This window comes from Aotus nancymaae, unplaced genomic scaffold (genome assembly GCF_030222135.1).
Source record: "Aotus nancymaae isolate 86718 unplaced genomic scaffold, 86718_ANA_hifiasm-v0.15.2.pri h1tg000014l, whole genome shotgun sequence".
Classification (NCBI taxonomy): domain Eukaryota; kingdom Metazoa; phylum Chordata; class Mammalia; order Primates; family Aotidae; genus Aotus; species Aotus nancymaae.
The window spans coordinates 35,125,606-35,153,445 of record NW_026988425.1 but is presented as its reverse complement, the minus strand read 5'-3'; the positions used below and the strand labels follow the sequence as shown (position 1 = coordinate 35,153,445).

The 27,840-nt window shown below is 41.0% G+C and overlaps 1 protein-coding gene across 1 annotated transcript; it reads left to right on the top strand.

Moving 5' to 3' along the window:
* Positions 1–497: 497 nt before the first annotated feature.
* Positions 498–27,585, top strand: UGT3A2 (UDP glycosyltransferase family 3 member A2). Its single transcript, XM_012459977.3, has 7 exons — positions 498–684; positions 3,004–3,105; positions 11,395–11,509; positions 13,929–14,460; positions 23,661–23,892; positions 25,384–25,603; positions 26,501–27,585. The coding sequence occupies exons 1-7, from the start codon at positions 591–593 to the stop codon at positions 26,775–26,777; spliced, it is 1,572 nt and encodes a 523-aa protein (XP_012315400.2). The 5' UTR covers positions 498–590; the 3' UTR covers positions 26,778–27,585.
* Positions 27,586–27,840: the final 255 nt, after the last annotated feature.

Below are 27,840 nucleotides of genomic sequence, written 5' to 3'. Positions count from 1 at the left end.
ATTTTTTTGGAGAGGACGTCTCATTCTGTTGCCCAAGCTGGAGTGCAGTGGCGCAGTCTCGGCTCACTGCAACCCCGACCTCCCGGTTTCAAGTGATTCTCTTGAATTAAGATTAAGCAAGTGTCTCAGGAAGTAGATCATGGGGCTGGCAGCATGAGGTAATAGAGGCAGTTAGACGGGAACTAGAGTAGGTAAATTCACACAGCCTTGGCAAAAGATAAGTGGGTCCCATGGAGATAGAGCTTTCATCAGCGCGATTTACTGGGGTCCCTGCCATTCCTGGCTCACAGTAAGGATTTTCCAGGCGGGAGGGCTGTGATCACACGGGCAGAGAAGGGTTAAGGATGGGCTCACCGACCCCTCCTACTGACTGTTGGTAGTTTGGTAGAGTGAGAATAGATTATCCAATGGAGCACGAGGGAGGAGGGGCAGAGGGCAAGAGGGGATGGACAGAAGAGAAGACTGGCAGGATCCTCTTCCTACCTTTTCCCATAGCCAGTGCCTTTGGCGCACTGAGGTGTACCCGGTACCTTAGCCCGGCGCAGAGCGCGCAGCCCAGGCTGAGATCCGCGGCTCCTGTGGAAGTGGGCATGGCTGGGCAGCGCGTGCTGCTTCTAGTGGGGTTCCTTCTCCCTGGGGTCCTGATCTCAGAGGCCGCCAAAATCCTGACAATATCTACAGTAGGTGAGTGCTTGGCCAGAGAATTCACAGACAGGCACATCCCGGATACCCGCGCCACCAGGGGTTCAGCGAACAGCGCTTGATCAGAGTCATCCAAGTCATTTTCCAGGCTAGGCTTGCGGATCTGGCTGGAGGACGGAGAAGCCTATCCAGCTGTGGGGCAGAAAGGGAACTCTGTTGCTGAGGAGGGGAGAATAGTTTCGGAAAAAAGAGACTCTCCTTTCCTCTCTCTTCCTGTTCAGGACGCGCTCCCCATCGGACATGACTGGGGCCAGAAATTTCAGATTCATCCCAGAGCTTGAGACCCTGGGCTGCCTTCTCCAGGGCGCAGTGGGATTTTCAGAGGCTCACCCTAAGCTCCACAGGGTGTGTGTTTGGGAGTGCGCAGTAGCTTCCAGTGCAAACGATGGCGAGTGTTTTCAGGCTCTTGGAGACCAGGGAAAGGCGCTCTTGAGGGCAGCACTGCAAATTCTGTGAAGCTCATCCGGAGCCAGGGTGGCGCAGGCAGGGTATTTCAGGGCTGCAAGGCCAGTGGAGTGCTTTCCTCCAGAGGAGACCTGGAGAACCGCCCAGGGCTGAGGAGAGGACCCAGGTCATTCGGATCTTTATTCCTTTTACCTGTGTCACTGACAGTTCTTGGGGGATTCATGGGACTATTAATTCTGCATTTTGGGCCTCAGCTTTATTTCTTTTATTTTTACCCCAAAGGGAATAGAAGATAAAAGAGAAACATGTATGAGCATAAAGGGATCATCCCAGGAACGAGCTTCCCCAAGACTGTACTTCAATCCATAGTGGGTTCGAATGGATTCCTTTTAGTCACAGAGAATCAGGTCTCATTGAGCTCGAAGGAACCACACAGAACATCTAATTCAGTGCCAATTTTGATTTCCTGAGAGGGCAACTGAGGGACGGGGAGTGAGATGCGTTTCTTAAGAGTACATGTGGCCTCCCTAATGTCCGATGAGGAATTAACTTAGGGTTTCTTGCCGCAAGACCACACTCTCCACAACTTTTACTCTGAAGCCCTTTTCACTGGGATTTTCAAAAATCACTGTTTAAGAAACCGTGCCAGTCCATCTGAAGACTTTTTCTCCTCTTTCTGAGTGTTAGTAGCAGTAAAGCAACAGAACTTCTTAACTTCTTGAAAGTACATGGCCGTCCTTCCTCAGACTCCAAGAGGGAGCTGGTATCGTTTCTGAGGTGCTGGAATCCTGGTCTTTGCCCCAGAATGCCATCTGACTCCCCAGGTTCCACCATGAATGGGTGCTTCTGTGGGGACCCCTTCTTCCCGGCTCCCTGTTCTCACATGGATTAAAGTGAGCAAGACCTGTGGCAGATTTGTACTTGTTGCTTTAGATTATTCAAGTCTGGGTATAGGTAAACTGAGTCATTCAGAGAGCTGCACACTACTCTCCTCCCCTTCCACTCCCACCCCCAAACGTCTGGTGTTTACCATTACATTACCTTCTCTTCTGATCTTCCTTTCTCTACTGCTGAGATCCTTAGAGTCAAACCAAGGCTGTGTTATCAGAACATGTACTAAGAGAAGACATTGATTTCATGAAACTTGTACCTCTTTTGAGGATCAAGTCTCTCTTTCCTTAGGACGGTAGGATTTTTGTGGAATCAGTGGTTCCCTAGTCTCTTGTGCAACCAGCAGGCCCACCACAAGGGCTCCCCAGTTGTCCTCAAATGTCTTAGTTAGAACTTGATCATTGCTTGCCTAAATTAAGTACATTCTTTTCAAATACATTAGAATCTTAAGGATTTGGGTTCTAAGTAGTGGCCCCACATTCCTTCTGTCCCAGTGATGATTTCTTGGACTGATCTCTTTTAAGATTTCTATCTCCTATAGCAGCATAAATGTCCAAAGAGCAGGATCCCAGAAACAGCTCTCATTGATTGTATTTTAGGAACCATTCACATTCATATGTACAACACCATACCTGTATTTCCACCAACGCAGTTATTTCTTTGGACTCTGTGTCTCCGTAAGGCCTTGGTTAAAATGTACATGTACCTTAGGATGAGGAACTCCCACGGCCTAAGTACATAGTAGCTCATTACACTGACATGGATACCGTGAATCACAAGAGGCAATCTCTCACGGAGGCGAGCCACAGGTAAGGATTTGGGCAGCCATGCTCTGGGTGAGTGGGCTGAGTTTTACCCAGAGGGATATGAGACCGACAAAACTCATTTTCCTCCACTCATGATCCATGTCCTGTTTCCCTACCTTTCCTCTTCTGGATTTATCACTACTGACTTCAGACACTGTGTTCCAATCATTATAGAACTAAAGCTGTTAATTATTCCTAGGTGGAAGCCATCATCTACTGATGGACCGGGTTTCTCAGATTCTTCAAGATCATGGTCATAATGTCACCATGCTCAACCATAAAAGAGGTCCTTTTATGCCAGGTATCGTTTCTCACTTTTCTTGATTTCTCCTACTCCAAGCAAAGAGCAAAATGCCTTTTGCATAGAAAGGCTTAGCAAAATATTTTTTAAAAATTGAATTCAATTGGAAAAATGAAAAGGGTGTGTGTGTGTGTGTGTGCGCGCGCGCATGCGTGCTTGCACATAAAGTGCCAAAAAGCTTCTTAGGCTCTGATTACCAGGACTCAACACTCCATACTCCCATTTTTTTTCCCTCTTACTTGACTTCTACTCTATCCCAAGCAACCATCTGCTCATTATTACAGATTATTTTAACAATACTACTTTATAACATGGCTCAAAAAATATGTTGAACGGGGCTGGGTGAGGTGTAATCCCAGCACTTTAGGAGGCCGAGACAGGTGGATCACTTGAGCTCAGGAGTTTGAGACCAGCCTGGCCAATATAGGGAGACTTTGTCTCTAAAAAAATACAAAAATTAGCGGAACATGGTGGCACCCACTTGTGATTTCAGCTGCTTGGGAGGCTGAGGGTGGAGGATCGTTTGAACCAGGAGGCAGAAGTTGCGGTGAGCTGGGAATGCACCACTGCACTCCAGCCCGGGGCAGCAGAGAAAGACTCCATCTCAAAGACTCTCTCTCTATATATATACAGATGGAACAGAAATATTCAGCCTTATTTAACACTTATTTTATGTAAGAATCACTTTTCTTTTTATAGATTACTGTTCCTCTTTTTGTGATATCTGGAATCTAAGTAAGCTTTCTCAGGGGGCCCCTTATTTATGCAGCTAAGTTAGGAGTCTATCACTGAGATGGTCTTGCATTCTTAAAAAATAAATGGCTGCCCACGAGTTTCCACATAGTGATTTCAGATGGTCTTAATGGAGTCATTGAATCCAAAGAATTTCAGCCAAAATGAAGCTCATAAATCTTATCAACTCTTCTGTTGATCCACAAGGAAACAGAAACCCTGAGAACTTAACAGATTTGCTCAAGATCTGGTTGATGACAGAGTTGGGTGGATTTAGGACTTTATGCTCCAAATTGCTCAATATGGAAGTGTTGCTCAGGGAAAAGACCAAACCCCAGCATCATGCAATACACCCATGCAACACACCTGGACATGCCCCTCCTAAAGCTATAATTTAAAAAAGAAAAAAAATCCAAAAGTAAGCATCTTTGAGGAACAAAATTCTGAGATATTATAAATCTTTGAAGGTAACATCAAGCTTTGCTATTGTTCATTTTTTTTTTCTTTTTTTTGGTCACAGTCACAGTCTGTCAGCCAGGCTGGAGTGCAGTGGGACAATCTCAGCTCACTGCAACTTCTGTCTTCCGGGCTTAAGCAATTCTCCTGCCTCAGCCTCCCGAGTAGCTGGGATTATAGGCATGTACCACCATGCCTGGCTAATTTTTAAATTTTTATTAGAGACATGGTTTCACCATGTTGGCCAGGCTGGTCTTGAATTCCTGACCTCAGGTAATCTGCCCGCCTCAGCCTCCCAAAGTGCTGGGATTACAGGCGTGAGCCACATGCCTGGCCAAAACTGTTTTTTATCTACATTTTTTTCCTTTAAATTTTAAAATTTCACTGTGGTAAAAAATATATAACATACAATCTACCATTTTAACCATTTTCTTTCTTTCTTTTTTTTTAAATTGAGCTGGAGTGCCATAGCGTGATCTTGGCTCACTGCAACCTCCGTCACCTGGGTTCAAGTGATTCTCATGTCTTAGCCTCCCAAGTAACTGGGACTGTAGGTGCGTACCATCAGGCGTGAGCCACCATGCCTGGCTAATTTTTTTGTATTTTTAGTAGAGACAGCATTTTACCACGTTGGCCAGGCTGGTCTCAAACTTCTGACCTTGGGTGATCTGCTTACCTTGGCCTTCCAAAGTGCTGGGATTACAGTCAGAAGCCATGACACCGGGCCTCATTTTCAAATGTACAGTTTAGAGGCTTTAAGGACATTCACGTTGTTGTACGACCGTGATCACCATCCCTCTTCAGAAGTTTTTCGTCATCATGAAGTGTAACTCTACCTATTAAACAGTGACTTCTGTTATTTACCCTCTACCTTCAGCTCCTGATAACCATTATTCTATCTATTTCTCTATTAATTTGACTATTCTGGGTACTGCATAAAAGTAAAATGATACAATATTTGTCCTTTTATGTCTGGCTTGCTTCACTTAGCATAATATCTTCCAGGTTCATTCATATTGTAGCGTGTGTTAGAACTTCTTTTGTATGGTTGGATAAATATTCAATTTTATGGATACAGCACATTTTGTTTAGCCATTAATCCATTGATGGATATAGCAAAAGGCTGTTCAGCCACATAATTGGCTTTCTCTATTGTGACTATTTTTTGACTATTACGAACAATGCTGGTAAGAACACTGGTATACAAATGTCTTTTTGAGTCCCTGCTTAAAACCATTTTAATATATTTTAATTAGGTTTCATATTCTCCACTGAATGTCATTTAGCTCCCTTTGTGTCTGCCTTAACTGGATATCTGATTAAATAGTTGTAGTATACTCATTTTTAAGACAATTATTTCTTAATTTCAAAAAGTGTAACTAAATTAAATTGATTTAAATTAAAAGTTCGATTAAAAATGAATGGTGGCAGTTCCAATAAACTTTGAGAAACTACTGGCCAGATGTAGTGGCTCACATCTGTAATCCCAGCACTTTGGGAGGCTGAGGTGGGAGGATAACTTGAGCCCAGGAGTTGAGACCAGCCTGGGCAATATAGTGAGACTTCATCTCTGCTAAAAATAAAAATAAAATATTAGCTGGGCATGGTGGCATGCTCCTGTGGTCTCAGCTGCTTGGGAAGCTGAGGCAGGAGGATTGTGTGAGCCCTGGTGGCCGGAGCTGCAGTGAGCCATTATCACACCATTGTGCTCCAGCCTGGCCAACAAAGTGAGACCTACTGGATGGATTACACCCAGACTCTCACCCACACTTGATGTAGATTATTCGGATGATGTGCTTTGGGAATTATGAGCTGATGAGCTTTAGATGAGATTTTTCACTTTGAATTGATGATATAATTGTTTGAGACTTTGAGGGATGTTGGGATAGAATGAACACATTTTCATTCCATGAGGGATGTATGTGAATGTCTGGGATCTAGAGAACACAGTGTAGTAGGCAAATAATGCCCCCCTCTGAAGATATACATGTCCGAATTCCTGTAATTATGATTGTGCTATTTTGCATAGCAAAAGGATCTTTGCAGATGTGATTAATATAAGGATTTTGAGACAGGGAGATTATCATGGATTACCCAGGTGAGTCCACTGTAATTACAAGAGTTCTTATAAAGCAAGCTTATCCAGCTCATGGCCCACCAGCTGCAGGAGGCCCAGGGCTGCTTTGAACGTGGCCCAACACAAATTTATAAACTTTCATGAAACATTATGAGATTGTTTTTGCTATTTTTTTTTTGCTCATTAGCTATCATTAATGTATTTTATATGTGGCCCAAGACAATTCTTCTTCTTCCAATGTGGACCAGGGAAGACAAAAGATTGGACATCCCTGTTATAAAGGAAAGAAAATGGTAGGAGAGTTAAAGAAGTGATGATGAAAGAAGAAATCAGAGCGATGTGATTGACTTTTGGAAGTGGGCCATGATCCAGAGATGCAGGCAGCCTCAAGAAGCTGGAAAAGGCAAGAAAATGGATTGTTCCCTAGAGCCTTCAGAAGAAATGTGGCTCTACCCACAGCTTGATTTTATTCTAATGAGACCCATTTTGGACTTCTGATCTCCCAAACTATAAGATAATACCTTGTGTTGTGTTAAGCCAGTGACTTTGTTGTAACTTGTTAAAGCAACAATAGGAAACTGAAACAGCCATAACAGGTGCTCAGAAGAACTCCAGTTGGCATGAAAGGAGGATGCGAAAGCCTTTACAGTGCAGGTGTCTCTGGGAGGCACTAATGAGAGAGGCTGTTATATTGCAACTTGGATAGATTCTGGAGCCTTCTGTTACAGGAGATCCTATTCAAAGTGGGCTGATTTTTAAGTAATAAACATGAGTGGACCTAAGTAAAATTTACAAATAAGGAATATGTTGTCTTTAGAATGCAGAAAGGCCTAAAAGATGTTAGGTTTGAGGAGAGAGATCCAAGATGGCTGATCACTAGCAGCTCGGGATTGTAGCTCCCAGAGAAAACGCACAGAACGAGAGGACACCACACTTTCAGACGAATTTTTGTTACCCACAGACCAGAAGATTCCCAGTGGAGGAGCCCCACGGGTCACCAGGGCAACTATTGTGGCCGGCGTCGTGGTTTTGCCTGCGTGGTGGTTCTTGGTGCAGAGTAAACGGGACTGATCGATGTTTGCAGCTCCGGGAAGGCAGAGTCACCCATTTACCTGATTGAAGAAGGAACTCAAGAGGGAAGCCAGACTGGAGATTCCCGGGCAGAAAAGCACCACGCATCTTGATGCCACTGTTTTGGCCAGCACAGTGGGTTGCTCAGATTTCAGCGCTGGGAATCAACAAGTTGGACATCCACTCAGAGACCTAATTTGAAAGTAGGCAATTACAAAGACGACAGGTGGATGAACTCACAATGAAGGGAAGAAACCAGGGTAAAAAGGCTGAGAATACACAAGATCAGAATGCCTCTCCTTCTACAGGTGATCACAGTTCCTCATCAACAAAAGAACAAGGCCTGATGGAGAACGAGTGCATTCCATTAACAGATTTAGGCTTCAGAAAGTAGATAATAAGGAACTTTAGTGAGCTAAAAGAACATGTTCTAGCCCAATGTAAAGAAACTAAGAACCTTGAAAAAAGGTTTGATGAAATCCTAACGAGAATAGACAATTTAGAGAGGAATATAAGTGAATTAATGGAACTGAAGAATACAATACGAGAACTCCGTGAAGTATGCACAGGTTTTAACAGTTGAATTGATCAAGCAGAACAAAGGATATCAGAGGTCGAAGACCAACTTAATGAAATGAAACAAGACAAGATTAGAGAAGAAAGAGTAGAAAGGAATGAGCAAAGTCTCCAAGAAATATGGGACTATGTGAAAATACCTAATTTACAATTGATAGGTATACCTGAATGTCATGAAGAGAATGAATTCAAGTTGGAAAATATTCTTCAGGATATTATTCAGGAAAACTTTCCTAATCTAGTAAGGCTAGAATCTATCCAGCTAATCCAGAGAACACCACAAAGATATTTCTCAAGTAGAGCAACTCCAAGACACATAATCACTAGATTCACTAGGGTTGAAATAAAGGAGAAAATTCTAAGGGCAGCTAGAGAGAAAGGTCACATTACCCATAAAGGGAAGCCTATCAGACTCACAGTAGACCTCTCACCAGAAACCCTACAAACTAGAAGAGAGTGGGGGTCAATATTCAATATCCTCAAAGAAAAGAATTTTCAACCCAGAATCTCATATCCCGCCAAACTAAGCTTTATAAGCGAAGGAAAAAGAAAATTTTTCACGGACAAGCAAGCACTCAGAGATTTCATCACCACCAGGCCTGCTTTGCAAGAGCTTCTGAAAGAAGCACTACAAACAGAAAGGAACAACCAGTATCAGTCATCCCAAAAACTTCCCAAAACATAAAGAGTATCTCTATAATGAAGAATCTACATCAACTAATGGGCAAAATAGCCAGCTAGCATTAAATGACAATATTGAACTCACAAATATTAATATTAATTCTAAATTTAAATGGATTAAGTGCCCCAATCAAAGACACAGACAGGTAAATTGAATAAAAAGTCAAAACCCATTGGTACACTGTATCCAGATCTATTTCACAAGCAACGACATACAAAGACTCAAAACAAAGGGATGGAGGAAGATTCACCAATTAAATGGAGAGCAAAAAAAGAAAAAAAAAAAACCAGGAGTTGTAACTTTCGTCTCTCACAAAATAGACTTTAATAGTAACAAAGACTAAAAGAAACAAAGAAGGACATTACATAATGGTAAAAGGATCAATGCAACAACAGGAGTTAATGATTATAAATATATATGCACCCAATACAGGAGCACCCAGATACATAAGACAAGTTCTTAATGACTTATAAAGAGACCTGGACTCCCGCACAATAATAGCGGGAGATTTTGACACCACATTGTTAATATTCGACGGATCAACGACATAGAAAATTAATAGGGACATCTATGATTTGAACTTAGACCTGGAATAAGTAAACTTAGTGAATATTTATAGAATTCTCCACCCCAGGTCCACAGAACATACATTTTTCTCAGTATTACATTACACTTATTTTGAAAGTGACCTCATAATTGGAAAATTGGAAGTAAATCGCTCTTCAGCATTTGCATAGCATTTCACAGACTTAAATGAAATATTGGTTGGCTATTTGTTATTTTCTTCCCTTATTCCTTCCTGTCTCCATTGTTAAGCACAATTATCGGCATAAAAGAGGTTTTTAATACCTATTTTTAGATTGCATTCCAGTCCGGGCAATGGAGCAAGAATCCTGTTCTCTCTCCCCCTTTTTCTTTCTCTCAAAAAAGAAAGATGTTAGGCTTGTAACATTATGGGCACAGGGAGGCTCAATAGTTGTTTCTTAATAGTATTGGGGATGGAGAGGCCTTCAACTAACCAAATGATCCTTTGTAATGTAATTGAGGGCCTGGGTCTGATACTTTGCATAGGACAATGGCTTATCCTCTTTGTGAGCTCCTTTTTGAATGTTTCTGTGTCTTAAATGAGTGTGGCAAATCAATCTCCTCAGAGGAGGACACCCTCAATGTAATATTATATCTATACTCCTGAAGAAAACTAGAAGCAGTGGATCTTGCTGGCAAAGGTTGTGGGCGATAGTAAGGCTGCTGAACTACACCATGGGTAGCCACGCATTGTGTTTCTTCCAAGGTAAAGACACACTGTGGCTGTTAAAATCAGCATGGAAAAGAACATGCTAGCTAACTCTATGACTGCAAAGGATTTGCCGGTAGATACTTGGATAGAGTCTTTCATTTCAATTAGCTTGAATATAAGGACCTTAATATGTGTGGGACTATGTGTTAATATACCCCCAATCCTTACACAGAATTTGGTTTGGATGTCATCTGAGGAAGGCACACTATGAAAGGTTTATGACTCATAGGGTGAGGGTTTTTTTTTTCCTTTTTTTTTTTTTTTTTGGAATAGCGGGACAGGCTACCAGGCAAATCAGAAAAATGGCTTTAGAGAGCAGGGAGGGATGACTGGCTTGAGTTTTTATTGTGAGGAGGGGTTAGGATGGGCTGAGGATTTCCCTTCATTGTCCTGACTTGCATGGGTTGAAACTCCTACCAGGGATAAGAGAGAAGGTGTAGGTTTTCTTACCAGTTTGCTCAGATGAAGCATAGGAAGGGGAAGGTGAAATGTGGCTTGAAATTTGTCAAGAGGCAAACAGCGAAAATGGAGTCAGACTTCTTATTACACGTGGGTAATGAAGAAAGGCCAAGCTGGTCAGTCGAGGTGATGGGGACTACTCTTTCAACGAAGTCTGTTAGTACTTTTTGACTGAATTTAAAAATTATTTGCATGTATCATTTTAAATAATAAAAATAATTGTTTTGTAAAACAGAAAGAACAGAGGCTCTGGAATCAAATAGACGTAGTGTATTTAAATACAAACTCTACCACTTTCTATGTGTGTAATTTTGACAAATTATTTTAAACTAAATTAACCTTTGTTTTCTTGACCTGTAAAATGAGACAAATAGCTATACTTTTAAATTGAAGCTTCTATAACTTTAAACTGAAAAAGAAATCTTGAATTATTGTAACGATTTCAATAAATTTTCATCAATTTATAAGATTGAATGAGAAAGCAGCAAAATGAGATAAAAAACGAAGGCTGGGCCCAGTGGCTCACACCTGTAATTCCATGGTTTGTGAGGCTGAAGCAGGAGAATCACTTGAGGCCAGAAGTTTGGATCCAGCCTAGGCAGTATAGCGAGACCCTGTCTCTACAAAAAAATTAAAAAACTTAGCCAGGTGTGGTCATGCGTGCCTGTATTTCCAGCTACTTGGGAGGCTGAGGTAGGAGGACTGCTTGAACTCAGAAGCCTGAAACTGCAAAGAGCTAGGATTGTGCTATTGTACTCCAGCCTAGATGACAGAGTAAGACTCTGTCTCAAAAATAAATGAATGCATACATTAAAAAACACTTAAAGAAGCAACTATTCAAATAAATAATCTTTGAAGTAAGTTTTGTTATTATTATGCTAATGTCACTCTTTTATGTAGCATATTTAACTTGTTTTAACCTGTTGTTGTTTTCTTAAGATTTTAAAAAGGAGGAAAAATCATACCAAGTTATCAGTTGGCTTGCACCTGAAGATCATCAAAGAGAATTTAAGAAGAGTTTCAATTTCTTTTTGGAAGAAACTTTATGTGGAAGGTAATTGTTTTTTTAATTCTTTGAACCAAAGAGTCACTATTTTAGTCATACAAATCAATGGATGGATGCATGGGTACTTGGAAAGAGGATAAGAGGAAGTGATGGATGGGTGGATGAATGGATGGGTGGATGGTTGGATGGATGGATGATGGATGGACAGATGGATGGATGGATTGATAGATGGAGAGAGAGATGATAGGGGGAATAGATGAGTATTGCATGCCACATCATCCAGTAAAATCACTGGAAATTCTTTACTCTGTACTGTCTTCCTTACACTATAAGCATGAGTGCTTTTCTGTAGAAAGTGGGAAATTATTTTTCCTGGACTTCCTTGCAACACTTCACCTATAATCGTTGCCTATAATCTCCCCAACACAGAAATTTGGATCGGCCCCTCAACTTTTCATTGTTGGTGGGAAAATTAGAGTCACCTTTTCCCATTTACTGTCTTCCTTTCTTCTCATATATATTCATAAATAAAAAGAAGGCTTATGAATATTGCTTTTATAGAAGTTAAATATGTAGCCATGCAAAGTTCTTTCAAAAAGTAATCAATCTGGTACAAAATGAAACATGAAACTGACTCATTTTGCTTAATCTGGATGGGAAAGAACACATAACTTTTTAATTTTAGACACAAAAGAGAAAACACAGAAATCCAGTGGCCTTACCTACTCTTCTTTCCTTGAAAATTCTACTCAGTAGTCAAGGTAGTGCTCAAATCTGACTTTTTCCATAAAGCCTCCCTCCTCACCCAAGCTGGAGCACTGCATTCTCTCCTCTATATGTCGGATCTAACCCACCTATTTGACACTTAGCCTTATCATCTTGCATAGTTAATTACATATTTTAAGCATATGCCTCACTCTTCTTACCCAGTTTAATATTTTTAAGGACAGGTGTGGGTAAGAGTGCATTCTTAAAATATTTTATTAGCTTAATTATAAATATGACTAATGAACTACATTCTAAAAATTTTATTACATTACTAAATTTTTATTTTTTTGAGATAGAGTTTTTCTTTTGTCACCCAGGCTGGAGTGCAATGGTGTGATCTCGGCTCACTGCAAAGTCCGCTTCCAGGGTTCAATCTATTCTCCTGCATCAGCCTCCCAAGTAGCTGAGATTACAGGTGTGCACCACCACGCCCAGCTAATTTTTGTATTATTAGTATTGATGAAGTTTCACCATGTTGGCCAGGCTGGTTTCAAATTCTTAACCTCAGGTGATCTACCTGTCTTGGCCTCCCAAAGTACTGGGATACAGGCGTAAGCCACCGTGCCTAGCCCATTACTGAAACTTTCAAAAATGTTTGGCAGCCATTCCTTTGTTATGTGAGTCTTTAAACACGTACAGCAGAGGATGACTTCAGCCAATCTGCCTATCACTAGTGAGGGACCTTCTCTAACTGGAGGGCAATGGTACAGTGTGCACAGGTTACAGGTGTGTTAGGGAATTGATTCTCTCAGTCTTCCATGCAGTCAGTAGTTTTCTGATATCTAGAGCTCTTGCACTTATTGCAGCTGGCCTAGGCATCCTCATCTACTTCCCCAACATTCTGTAAAATAGAATCATATTCTATGCAGGCACTATTGGGAATTCATTGCAAAAGAATCGTCCCTTTGCATAGGCACATATCAGTAAAGCTTTGAGATTATCTTATCTGAATACCACAGGTTGCATTGAGGTGGAAAGAAATAGTAATAATAAATAATTAAATAAATAATAAATAAAAATATGTAAAATAAAAATGTAAGTAAACAATAAAGAAAGAAATAATAATAAAGAAAACAAATAATGTGTTTCAAAAATCAGGTTCCCTTTGTTTTTGTTTTTTTCCATTGCTTAACTCCCAGGGATAGAAAGGTGGAATTCTCATTTTCAGCTGAGATTTTTGGTTGTAATGTAATCAAAGAATTCCTTGGTTGAGGAAATCTCTCATATGCAAACACACAGTGCTAAAAACATAGCACATATCATCAATACTGACAAACTCTATCATCAAGTTACTTACACAGTTTGGCTGGGTAAATAAGAAAATCACTCATAAGAAGTCCATATGCAAATGAGGGCTAAACAGAATGTCACCTAATTTATCGAGGAGACAGAACTGTGAGATCTGCTACAGTCAGAGATGGCTCTCAGAGTAGAAGGACCTTGAATCGGCATTGATAGTGGTTGGGATTTGGATGAGGGGAGAAAAGGAGAAGGGAGAAAGGTATGCTCTAGGGAGTAGAAACATTTAAGCCAGGATAATCATGGCAGAGAGTGTCTGTGGGAAACTGGTTGTATATGTGGGTGACTGCTAGAAAGGTTGTTGCTTCTCTGGGAAATTTTTCTTTGTATCTCAAGATACTTTTATATATTGTAAATTTAACACTTCCATGAATATTCATTACTTATTTTTTTCTTACAGAGAAAAATTTGAAAACTTATTAAACATTCTAGAATACTTGGCGTTGCAGTGCAGTCATTTTTTAAGGAGAAAGGATATCATGGATTCCTTAAAGAATGAGAACTTCGACATGGTGATAGTTGAAACTTTTGACTACTGTCCTTTCCTGATTGCTGAGAAGCTTGACAAGCCATTTGTGGCCATTCTTTCCACCTCATTCAGCTCTTTGGAATTTGGGCTACCAAGCCCTCTGTCTTATGTGCCAGTATTCCATTCCTTTCTGACTGATCACATGGACTTCTGGGGCAGAGTAAAGAATTTTCTGATGTTCTTTAGTTTCTGCAGGAGGCAATGGCATAAGCAGTCTACATTTGACAACACCATCAAGGAGCATTTCACAGAAGGCTCTAGGCCGGTTTTGTCTCATCTTCTATTGAAAGCAGAGTTGTGGTTCGTTAACTCTGACTTTGCCTTTGATTTTGCCCGGCCCCTCCTTCCCAACACTGTTTATGTTGGGGGCTTGATGGAAAAACCTATTAAACCAGTTCCACAAGTAAGTGAACCCTTAGCATTCAGTTTGGAATTCACACAGAGGCCTTCAGTGCATAGTTGGTGGCTGCCTCCTGCCCGTGGGATCCTGAGACTGAAGTGGGGATATGTAAGGGAGCACCTAGGGCATGATTTTAAATAAAGTGCTGAATTTCAGGGTTGGGCAAGTACAGTGTTAGGCCTTGCACCATCCTGAGATCAAGGGCCTCTTCATATGAGTTCCTCTGTCTCCTCTCTTGCCACACTCTAGTTCTAGCCTTGGTAAAATAAGCCCTGTAGTTAAAATTTTATTTTTTGTTTGCATTTTTATTTTGTATGATCACATGTACAATAAATATGTAATTAGTGCCCATTACATGCAATAATTGTTAAGGAGATAAGCTACTCACAATGAAACAGACAACAATGTGGATTCAGAGTAAGCAGGGTGGGACTGCATGGGACTGACAGCAAGAACTGGTGTTATCTGCCTATAGAGCCCTGGCTCTGGGCTCCACCTAGATCTTCTGATTTGATTTGTCTGGGGTGGACCCCTGCCGCTGTAATTTGCAACCCAGGTGATTTGAATGCACAGCACCGTTTCACAACTCAGAACCTCTGCTAGAGAAATTTTCCAAAGGGAGGAGAGCTAAGATGAGTTGGCCGGCTGCTGCCTCTGAGCACTGGTTTCCCATTTTACAGAATTTATCATATTTAATATCCTGCCACCCGTAGGGAGGTGTGATCATCTTCATTTTTATAAATGGAGAAGGACAGAAGCTCAGGTGATATAGGTGACTTTCCCACCACCATGTATTTCAGAAGCCCTGAGGGCCTGGGCTTTCCAGATACCAAAATGTTCACTTTTCCTCCTCTGACCTTGCATTGGGTGAGCAGGAAGAGTTGGGGAATGATCTGTGGGTGATATCAGCTTTGCATTGGTGGCAGGAAGTTTTAAGAATGAAGCCGAGAGGGAAAGCGCCCCAGGTTGGGGAGCAGAGGGCCCAGTGTGTGATGATGTAATTGACATGGCCGTGAGGCTGGGTTCCCTGGGCAGTGCTGGTTAGACTAGTGCAGTAGAAGATTCAATTGCATGAGTAAAACTGCGGGGATTTACCAGAAACCTTAGCTATCAGGTGGGTGGGTCAGGCCTCCACCATGGAGTAAGGGGAGGACATTGTTAAGAGGATAACAATGGGAGTAAGTGTTATAATGGTTGTGAGACAATATACATAAAAAAAAAAAATGTTTCTTCACTGCATTTTCCAATTTTTATATAATGGTTTATGTTGCCTTATAATTATAAAAATGATGACAAGGCTGTTTCAAAGAGGTCCTTTGGAATGGTAAGTGGTACGCTGGCTGAAATCTAGCAGGGGCTGAACCACTTAATAGAATGACAGGTTGGGAGCTGGGGTGAGCCCCTATAGGGCAGAAAGAATCAGAATCAGAGTTGAAAAAAATATTTGGAAGTAAGAATTGACAAAATTGTGCTCAACACAAAATTAAGACATTAGATACTGTGAGCCCAAAATATATGGCCCTGGTCTTAACAATTTAGAAACTTTATTTGCCAAGGTTAAAGATGCACCCATGACAGCTTCAGGAGGTCCTAACGACATGTGCCCAAGGTGGTCAGGGCATAGGCTGGTTTTAGACATTTTAGGGAGACATGAGACAACCATCAATATGTGTAAGATAAACATTGGTTTGGTCTGGAAAGGCAGGAGAGGGGGATTCTAGGTCACAGGCAGACAAGAGACAAACAGTTGCATTTTTTGGAGTCTCTGATTAGCCTTTCACTGAATGCGCAATTTACAGATACAGTCACTTATGTCTTAGTCTGGCTTAGTGAAACAATAGGGCAAAGGAAGCAAGCTGACATATATTTGTCTCAGGTGAGCAGAGGGATGCTTTTGAGTTCCATCTGCTCTTTGTCCACAAGGAATTTTCTTGTGGGCAAATGGTGAAGGAGGTATGCAGCTTTTTTTTTTTTTCAAATATTTGTAGCTATCATATTTAGGATTGGAATGGGAGGCAGTTTTGCCTGATGCAGTTCCCAGCTTGACTTTTCTCTTTGGCGTAACAATTTAAGGATCCTGAGATTTATTTTCCTTTCACAACACTAACTTTGTTAAGCGCCACCGAGGGGACTTTGATATAAGCTGCCTAGGTCTGTTTTTGGGACAGAGCATTACTGCTTTTTTTTTTTTTTTTTTTTTTTTTTTTTGTGATCCACCACCTCAAGGCATTGATCATTTCTTTATGTTATGAACATTCCAATGATAGTCTTTTAGTTACTTGAAAATGTATCATAAATTTTTGTTGACTGTAGTCACCCTGTTGTGCTATAAAGTGCTATAATGTTGTGGTAAATGACAGGATCCCTTTCTTTTTTATGACTAATGAGTACTCTATTCTGTACATATACTATATTTTCTTTATTCATTCATCTGATGTTGGACATTTAGATTGATTGCAAATAGTGCTGCAATAAACATGGAACTGCAGATACCTCTTCAATGTAGTGACTTCTTTTCTTTTGGGTATATACCTATCAGTGAGATTGTTGAATCTTATGGTAGTTCTATTTTTAATTTTTCAATGAGCCTCTAAACTGCTCTCCATAGTGGTTGTTCTGATTTAAATTCCCACAAACAGTGTACAAGTTTTCTTTCTCCACATTTTTGATATTGCCTGTCTTTTGGATGAAAGCCATCACATTGTAGTTTTGGTTCGCATTTCTCTGATAATCATTGATGTTGAGCAAACCTTTTATATGCCTGTTTGCCATTTGTACTTCCTTTGAAAAAAGTCTATTCAGATCTTTTGCTTATTTTTTAATCAGGTTATTAGATTTTTTTTCTCATAGAGTTGTTTGAGCTTTTATATATTCTGGTTATTAATTCCTTGTCAGAAGAAGAATTTGCACATTTTTTTTTCCATTCCATGGGTTATCCCTTCGCTTTGTTGATAATTTCCTTTGTTATATGGAAGTCTTCTAACTTAATGTGATCTCATTTGTCCATTTTTAACAGCTTGAGCCCTTAGAGTTAAGTCTTTTTTTTTTTTTTTTTTTTTTTGAGACGGAGTTTTGCTCTTGTTACCCAGGCTGGAGTGCAATGGCGCGATCTCAGCTCACCGCAACCTCCTGGGTTCAGGCAATTCTCCTGCCTCAGCCTCCTGAGTAGCTGGGATTATAGGCACGCGCCACCGTGCCCATCTAATTTTTTTGTATTTTTAGTAGAGAGGGCGTTTCACCATGTTGACCAGGATGGTCTCGCTCTCTTGACCTCGTGATCCACCCGCCTCAGCCTCTCAAAGTGCTGGGATTACAGGCGTGAGCCACCGTGCCCTGCCTCTTTTTTTTTTTTTTTTGAGATGGAGTTTTGCTCTTGTTGCCCAGGCTGGAGTGCAATAGTGCAGTCTTGGTTCACTGCAACCTCCGCCTCCTGGATTCAAGCGATTCTTTGCCTCAGCCTCCTGAGTAGCTGGGATTAAATGCACCTGCCACCACATCCACCTAATTTTTTGTATTTTTAGTAGAAACGGGGTTTCACTATGTTGGTAAGGCTGGTCTCGAACTCCTGACCTCAGGTGATCCACCCACCTCGGCCTCCCAAAGTGTTAGATTTAAGTCTTTAATAAATTTTGATTTGCTTTTTGTATGATGAGATATAGAGGTCTAGTTTTATTTTTCTGTGTATAAATATCTAGTTTTTTTTTGGCATCATTCATTGAAGAGATTGTCCTTATGTACTTGGCACCCTTGTCAAAAATGAGTTCACCACGGATGTATGAATTTATTACTGGGTTATCCATTCTTTTCTGTTGGTCTATGTGTCTGCTTTAATGCTAGTACCATACTGTTTTGGTTATTATAGGCTTGTAGTATAACTTGAAGTCAGGTAATGTATTTTTCCAGTTTTGCTTTTTGCTCAGGATAGTTTTGGCTATTCTGGGTCTTTTGTGGCTCCATATACATTTTAGGATTAGTTTTTCTCCTTCTGTGAAGGATGCGATTGGTATTTTGACAGAGATTGGGTTGAATCTGTAGATTGCTTTGGGTAGTATGGACATTTTAACAATACTGATTCTTCCAGTGCATGAACGTGGAATAGCTTTCCATTTTAAAAAATGTCCTCTTTGATTAATTGCATCAATTCTTTATAGTTTTCGTTGTAGAGATCTTTTACTTCTTTGTTTAACTTTATTCCTAAGTATTTTATTTTGTTTGTGGGCATTGTAAATGAAATTCCTTTCTTGATTTCTTTTTCAGATTATTCCCTGTTGGTATATAGAAATGCTACTAATTTATATATGTTGATTTAGTATCCTACAACTTTACTGAATTTTTTGATCAGTTCTAATGATTTTTTCAGTAGAGTCTTTAAGTTTTTCCAAATATAAGATTAGATCATCTGCAAACTAGGATAATTTAACTTGTTTTCCATTTTAACTGCCCTTTATTTCTTTATCTTTTCTGATTGCTCTAGCTAGAATTTCCAGTACTATGCTGAATAACAGTGGTGAAAGTCAGCATCCTTGTCATGTTAGAGGAAAGGTGTTTAGTTTTTCCCCATTCAGTGTGATACGAGTTTGGGGTCTGTCATATATGAACTTTATAGTGTTGAGGTATGTTCCTTCTATACTCAGTTTTTGAGGGTTTTTATCATGAAGGGACTTTGAATTTTATTGAATGCTTTTTCAGCATCAATTGAAATGATCATATTTTTTCCCTTCATTCTGTTGATATGATGAATCACATTAATTGATTTGCATATGTTGAACTATCCTTGCATTCCTGGTATAAATCCCCCTTGGTCATGATGAATGATCTATTTAATGTGTTATTGATTTTGATTTGCTAGTATGTTGTTGAGGATTTTTGCCTCAATGTTTATCAGAGATATTAGCCCATAGTTTCCTTTTTCTGTTGTGTATTTGTCTAGTTTTGGTATAAAGGTAATACAGGGCTTGTATTCCCTTCTCGTCTATATTTTTTAGAATTGTCTGAGTAGGACTGGTATTAGTTCTTTCAATGTTTGGTAAAATTCAGCACTGATGCCATTGGGTCCTAGATTTTTCTTTGCTAGGAGACTTTTTATTACAACTTCAGTCTTGTTACTTGTTATGGTCTGTTCAGGTTCAGGATTTCTTCATGGATTGATCTTGGTAAGTTGTATGTGTTTAGGAACATATTCATTTCTTCTAGGTTTTCCAATTTATTGGCATATAGTTGCTCATAGATGTCTCTGATGATCCTTTGAATTTCTGTAGTGTCAGTTGTAATGTCTCTTTTTTAGCTCTGATTTTATTTTTTTGAGTTTTCTCTCTTTTCTTAGTTTGGCTAAAGGTTTGTCTATTTTGTTTATCTTTTCAAAAAACAAACTTTTAATTTCATTAATCTTTTATATTTTTAAATTTTAAATTTCATGCTGTAATCTTTATTATTTCTTTCTTCTATTAATTTTGCATTTAGTTTGCTCTTGATTTTCCAATTCTTTAAGATACATCCTTAAATTGTTTATTTGAAGTCTTTCACTCTTTTGATATAGGCACTTGTAGTTATAAATTTTCCTCTTAGTATTTTCACTCTATCTCATAGGTTTTGGTATGTTGTATTTTCATTATCATTTGTTTCAATAGTTTTTTGAATTTTCTTCTTAATTTCTTCATTGACCTACTGGTCATTCAGGAGCATATTGCTTATTTTCCATGCATTTGTATAGTATCCAGAGTTCTTCTTTTTATTGACTTACAGTTTTACTCCATTGTGGTCTAAAAAGATACCTCATATAATTTCAATATTTTGAATTTCTTAAGAGTTGTTTTATGGCCTAATGTGTGGTCTATGCTTAAATATGGTCCATGTGCTGAGGAGAAAAATGCCTTTTTTACAGTCATTGGAAGAAAATTTCTACAAATATTATTAGGTTCATTTAATCTGTAGTTCAGATTAAATTTAATGTTTCTTTGTTGATTTTCTGTCTGGATGATGTGTTGAATGCTGAAAGTGTTACATTTTCCATCTGTTACTGTATTGGGGTCTATCTCTCTCTTTACCTCTAATAATGTTTTCTTTATATGTCTGGGTGCTCCAATTTTGAGTGCCTATATATTAATAATTGTTACATGTACTTGCTGAATCAACCTTTTAAAAATTATATAATAACCTTTGTCTGTTTTCATGGTTTTTGTCTTGATATCTATTTTATCTGATGTAAGTATGGCTACTCCTTCTTTTTTCTTGGTTTCCACTTGTGTGGAATAGATTTTTCTATCCCTTTATTTTCAGTCTATGTGTTTTTATAGGCAGTATGTTTCTTGGAGGTGACAATGTTAAGTCTCTCTTTTCATTCATTCAGTCACTCTGTTTTGATTGGAGAGTTTAGCCCATTTACATTCAATGTTATTATTTGTAAGTAAGGTCTTACTCCTGCCATTTTGTTATTTGTTTTCTGGTTTTGTGATCTTCTCTTTCTTCTTTCCCTTCTTCTTGTCTTCCTTTCAGTGAAAATGATTTTCTCTGGTTGTATGTTTTAATTTCTCACATTTTTTTTTTTTGTCTATCTGTTGTAGGTTTTGTGATTTGAGGTTACTACAAGGCTTGCAAGCAACATCTTATAACCCATTATTTTAAACTGATGACAACTTAACTTTGATTGCAAAAAGAAACAAACTAATAAGCAAAAAAGAACAGTAATAAAAATTCTACACTTTATCTCCCAGTCCACTAAGGTTTTGTTGTTTCTATTTATATCTATATTGTCTAAGCTCATTTATTCTTTCTTCCGCTTGATCAATTCTTCTATTAAGAGACTCTGATGCATTCTTCAGTATGTTGATTGCATTTTCTACTCCAGAATTTCTACTTTTTTATTTTTAATTCTTTCAATCTCTTTGCTAAATTTATCTGATGGGATTCTGAACTTCTTCTCCGTGTTATCTTGAATTTCATTGAACTTCCTGTAAACGATTATTTTGAATTCCCTGTCTGAAAGATCACATTTTTCTGTGTCTCCAGGATTAGTCACTGGTGCCTTATTTGGTTTGCTGGGTGAAGTCATGTTTTCCTGGATGATCTTGATGCTTGTAACTTGTTCATCAATGTCTGGGCATTGAAGAGTTAAGTATTTATTCTAATCTTTGCAATCTGGGCTTGTTTTTACCTGTCCTTGAGAAAGCTTTCCTATTCAAAGGGAATTGAGTATTGTAATCTAAGTCTTTGGTCACTGCACCTGTGTCTGCATTAGGGGGCACTCCAAGCTCAGTCATGCCAACTCTTGCAGACTTGTAGAAGTACTGCCTTGGTGGTCTTAGGTAAAAGCCAGGAGAATTCCTTGGATTACCAGGCAGAGTCTCTGGTTCTCTTCCCTTACTTTCCCACACATCAACAGAATTTCTCTCTCTCCCTGTGCTAAACTGCCTGGAGTTGGGGGAGGGGTGACACAAATACTCTCATGGCCACCTCCACTGAAACTATACTGGATCACACTTGAAACCAACACAGCACTAGGCCTCATCTAAGGCCTATGATAACTACTGCCTGGTTAGTGCTGATGTTTATTCAAGGCTCAAGATCTCTTTAGTCAGCAGGTGGTGAATTCTTCTAAGCCTATACCTTTCCCTTTAGGGCAGCAGGTTCCCTTCTGGCCCAGGTTGGGTCTAGCAAATCTGTCTGGGAACTGGCTCCTGGAATTGGGAATGGTAGGGATCTACTTACTCTACCTCCTCCCTTTCTAAAGCAGGAGTCTTTGCCCACGGCCTTGTCACACCAAGCCCATGAGAAGTACTGCCTGGCTACTGCCGATATTTATTTGAGGCCCAAGGGCTTTTTAGTTAGTAGGTGAGGGACCCTGCCAGGCTTAGGTCTCTCCCTTCAGGGCAGCAGGTTCTCTTCTGACCCAGGGCATGTATAGCAATGTTGTCCAGGAGCTAAGGCTGAGATATGGAGATGTTAGGATTCTTCTTGGTGCTTAATTTTACCGTGGCCAAACTAGTATCCACGTTGCAAGACAAAGACTTTTTCACTCTTCCTTTTCCTCTCCTGGAGGAAAGAATCTCTCCTGTGAGTTGTGAGCTGTCCTGCCTGGAGTTGGGGGAGGGGTGACACTAGCACTCCCTTGGCTGCCCTGGCTGGTTTCTCACCAGGTCACGTGCACTCTAGGAAGTTTAGTTCTTGTGGCCTAGATAGCCTTTCAAGTTTATTTAGAATCCCAGAGCACTTTAGCCTGTGGTGGTTGGTCTAACAAGCACTGAGGTTCCTACTGCTGAGGTGGATGCTTTTCCTCTGGCAAAGGGTGATCTAAATGCTCCCTGCATGGGTGCCAGCTGAATTCTTTCCTGTGTTGCTTTGTTCTGTGACTGCAGAGCACTGACTTCCAGTGCAAAGTCTATAGTCACTGGGCTCTGCCTCCCTAAGCACACAGATTCTCTCTCTGCACCACGTGGTAATTCAAGTCTGTCTTTCCTACCTTCTCAGTGCCTCGTTCCTCAGTATGATGTTAGAACCAGGAATGGTGGTTGCTCACCTGATTTTTTTGATCTTATGAGGGTGTTTCCTTGTGGATAGTTGTTAATTTGGTATTCCTGCGGGGGGCACAATCACTTTAGGCCTCTATTCTGCTCTCTTCCTCCACCTCCCTATGACATTGCTGCTTTAAAAAAATCTTTCTCTGTGGTTGTAATTTGCAATCCTGTGAGTGAACTACTGAGGTACAGGATGAAGTATGCATAAAAAGATCAGTGACCGAGACTATCATAAAACACTGGAGGAAAACACACTAAAATGGTACCTTTTGTGTAGATGGAGAGGAGCCTTATCCTATTCTGCCACCATTTCTGCCTGCAGCACAGCTTCTCCATTCCAGCCTCCAGAAGTCCCACTCCTCATGTTGGACCCTGGCTACCTACTAATGCTCTTCCAGATACTATTACCTCTAGTGTGACCTTGGAAAACTCCTGTGATTCCCTGGACCTGTAATGGGTGGAAGATCAAGAAAGGCCCTGATACTAGGGTCAGGGTTTCAAGGAAGAAAGATGTTCCCACCAACACATGACCATAATGCAGCTAGTATTGAGCTATACTAGGAGCTATGATAATAGCTTTGGGACAGTGAGGACAAGGCACTATCTCAGTAAATAATCTGACTTTCATTTTGTGGTCAACTAAGCTTTCACCAACAATTTCGTCACCTCTTTACCTTGGTAATCTTTCTCCAGGACTTTGAGAACTTCATTGCCAAGTTTGGGGACTCTGGTTTTGTCCTTGTGACCTTGGGCTCCATGGTGAACACCTGTCAGAATCGGGAAATCTTCGAGGAGATGAACAATGCCTTTGCCCACCTACCCCAAGGGGTGATATGGAAGTGTCAGTGTTCTCATTTGCCCAAAGATGTCCACCTGGCTGCAAATGTGAAAATTGTGGACTGGCTTCCTCAGAGTGACCTCCTGGGTAAGAGCTGCGCAGGTCTGCTCCTCTCCTTACACTGACCTGTCTTTGGGGCTCATCGGGGCTCTGACTTTTAGCTGGACATTTGTACCAGCCTCAAAAGGAGCTATTGAAAGGTACAGGTGAGGCTCAGTGGACAGAAAAGTAGCAGCCAGCTAGAGTTCTTGGGAAACCAGGCTTTACTTCCAATGGGATCAGATGCCAAAACAGCCATCTTTCCTTCATTCTTTTCTGTCCCAGGCCAGATGTCTGTAGCCCTATGTGATATTCCTGTCAAGTCTCTTTAACTCTACTCCATTTGGTCTTGGACAATGTCACCCAAACAAAACTCAAGACAACCTATCAACTCTGATGTATATACCAGGGGTTGGGAGAGTCGCCACTCCCTTTAGTGACTTCGTGAGCACCAGTTTGGCCACGTGCACCCACAGAAGCACACATCCACACATAAATGTGGACACATCCTTTTAATTTACTAAGGGTCTGAGCAACTTCTACCATCACATCATTAATGCCAATGATGTCTTTAGGATGTGCCAACATACCTGTGTGCCAAGCTTGGCAACTTCACAGTTGGTGATTTTGTCTACTGAGTTGTTTGGGACCAGAGAGCTCCCTTGCCCCCAACAGGTCTTCTCTGTGCCCAGTACAGCTTCTTAAAGACACCACACTGCCACAGCCACTGACTAGAGCAGAAGTTCACAACCAAGATTAAGGCTCAAAAGAATCTGGGCAATTTAAGTTGTAGATTCCTGGTCCTACTTCCGTAAATATATTTTTTAAAATTCTGGGGTGGGGCACATGCCTTCCATTTCAAAGAAGAGACAAGGAGTGTGATGCACACTGCAGTTGAGTGACCCAGGTTGAGACGTGTTTGTCATTATCAACAGCCACTTTAATTAGCTCTAAGTAATGCCGGCATGGAAAGACAGGAACTGGAAATACAGGGGGTGAAGGATCCAGTCTACTTTCAAGGGGCTTCTTTTATAATTGAGGATACCATACAATCAATGCGAGTTTTATGAGTGACACATGAGTTATGATGTCAACGAATATGTCAGGAATACAAGAAAAGGGAAATTAGCTGTCAGTGGGTAAAAGAGGGCTCAACATAGACAAAGGAGGTAAAAACAGAGAGAGACATACAGAATAGAGGTGAGGGAAGCAAAGGGAGGCACAGGGAGGACAGAGAATGAAGAATGGATGGACAGATAGAGATGTGTGCCTTGCTCAACATTCTTCTCTATAGAATTCACTCAGTTCTAAGCCTTAGCTGAGTTTCTGGCTGAGGAGAGATGTTTCCATAAGACAGCAATGCTTGGAATCCTGTATCTTGGAACTGTAACCTTGGATGTGTCCCAAGCACAGTCATTAGATGCAATGGCTCCAACACACCACTAGATCCCCTTGGCATTTTCTTATTCCCTTCATTTCTGCCTGATGTTTTGAAAGTTTCATCCTGAAATGTCCCACCCTCTTTCTTATTTACAACAGCTCACCCCAGCATCCGTCTATTTGTCACTCATGGTGGGCAGAATAGCATAATGGAGGCCATCCAGCATGGTGTGCCTATGGTGGGGATCCCTGTCTTTGGAGACCAGCCTGAAAACATGATCCGAGTAGAAGCCAAAAAGTTTGGTGTCTCTATTCCGTTAAAGAAGCTCAAGGCAGAGACACTGGCTCTGAAGATGAAACAAATCATGGAAGACGAGAGGTATGCAGCTCTCTGGGGTTGTGGTCATAATGACGAATGAAGGCAAAAGCATTAAGGGCACTATGGGAATCTTTTTGTTGTTGTTGTTTGTTTGGTTTTGTTTTGCTTTAGATTAAAACTGTATTTTCTAGGACATGGAATAATATGTGTGTGATGCCAACAGCTGACCTGTGTCCTCTGAGAGCAAGAGCATTTAATTAGATGCTAAGAATCATTTCCTACCTTTTCATTTTGGGGAAATGTGAAGCCTGTGCCTGATATTCCCCAGGGTGAGGTTTGTCACCCCATTTAGAGACTGGCACAATGTAGGTGCTCCATGTATACGTATAATAATTACATTTACATAATTTTCCTAGGCTACATCATAAGACTCCTTGTGGACTTAGTTACTTTTTTGTAGTTTAAGACTTTAAAAAAAAATTTTTTTTTAAAGACGGAATCTTGCTCTGTCACCCAGGCTGGAGTTCAGTGGCTTCGGCTCACTGCAACCTCTGCCTCTTGGGTTCAAGCGATTCTCCTGCCTGTCTCCCAAGTAGCTGGGATTACAGGCATGCGCCACCACGCCCGTTTTTTTTTTTGCATTTTTAGTAGAGACAGGGTTTCACCATGTTTGTCAGGCTGGTCTCAAACTCCTGACCTTCTGGTCCACCTGTCTCAGCCTCCCAAAGTGCTGGGATTACCTCACCCTGCCGTAGTTTAAGACTTTTAGCATTAAACATGGATCTTTGCATGTAGGTGTCATGATTAAACTTTTAAGGGAACCAGATAGATTATTGCAAAGCCAGGCCAACAAAATTTCCTTGAAACTCAGTCTTTAATGCATCATATAGAATGGATCACACATTCTAACTCTTGTGAGATCACATTAGTAATGCCCCTCTCTATCTCTCCCAACAGGTACAAATCCGCAGCAGTGGCTGCCAGCGTCATCCTGCGTTCCCACCCTCTCAGCCCCACACAGCGGCTAGTGGGCTGGATTGACTATGTCCTCCAAACAGGCGGGGCGGCGCACCTCAAGCCCTATGCCTTCCAGCAGCCCTGGCATGAACAATACCTGCTGGATGTCTTTGTGTTTCTGCTGGGGCTCACACTGGGCACTCTGTGGCTTTGTAGGGGGCTGCTGGGCATGGCTATCTGGTGGCTGCGTGGGGCGAGAAAGGTGAAGGAGACATAAGGCCAGGTACAGCCTTGGCGGGGTCTGTTTGGTGGGCGATGTCACCATTTCTAGGGGGCTCCCCACTAGTTTTAGCAGCCCCACTAGTTCTCCAGTCCTTCTAGTTAGCTCCTGTTTTCTTGAAGAACAGGAAAAACGGCCAAAAACCATCATCTCCACTTGCTAATTTTGCTACAAATTCCTCCTCAGTAGCTCCTGACTGTTAGCAGAATTCTTTCCAGTCCTCTTGTACTCCTTTATTTGCCATCAGCGAGGGCTGTGCTGTGATTCTGTCTCTGAGTGAATTGGACTGTTGACCCTCAGATTTCCAGCCTTAAAATCCACCTTCCTTCTCTGCGCCTCTGCCTCTCTGAATCACGCCCTGGCCATTCCAGCCTCCATGTCCAGATCTTCTCAGTCTCTTTCCATCGCTCCTGCCCCTACTATCTGTCGTGGAATAACATCCAGGAAAGACACCTTGCATATTCTTTCAGTTTGTGTTTGCTTCTCCCGCATATTCTCTTCAATGCTCAGGAAGCTTGTCCTATGCTTGTGAGTTCAGGGCCAGGCACACTTGCAGGTCTCCACATTGTGTCCCTGTCTCTGGTGCCCACAGAGAACTCCTTTGCTGATCAGGCATGGAGACTATAGGTTTCCAGATTTCCTGAAAAGTAAAATTTTACAGCCTTATCTCTCTACAGCCTCACTAAATGATTGGCCAAGAATTCTGTCATCTGGCTACTCAAGGCTATCGGGGAACGGGGCAGGTTTGTACACTGGCAACTGGCCAGGAGGAAGGCGGCTGGACGTGGGTGGAGAGTTAGCCAACCTGTAGGGTCTGAAGAATGGGAAAAGTGACCAAAAATCCTCCAGAATGCTTGACCTGTAGAACCGGAATGTTTTTCTATTTAGTCTTGGCCTATATTCGTGCACTTAAGCAGCTAGTAATCATGGGCATGCTGACGAAGAAACACTTCTGTTTCCTGGTTACAGTCTCTGGCTGGTCTTGAGGAAGCACTGAGTTTCTTCAATGACTTTCTAAGTGTGATGGGGACAGCGAGGTAGGCAGCCAGAGCAGATGATT

Excerpts from the sequence above, each read along its gene's own strand:
- UGT3A2 (XM_012459977.3), top strand. The coding sequence starts at position 591 with ATGGCTGGGCAGCGCGTGCTGCTTCTAGTGGGGTTCCTTCTCCCTGGG. Across the intron at positions 14,461-23,660 it reads CTATTAAACCAGTTCCACAA|GACTTTGAGAACTTCATTGC; the intron begins GTAAGTGAACCC and ends ATCTTTCTCCAG. Across the intron at positions 25,604-26,500 it reads CAAATCATGGAAGACGAGAG|GTACAAATCCGCAGCAGTGG; the intron begins GTATGCAGCTCT and ends CTCTCCCAACAG.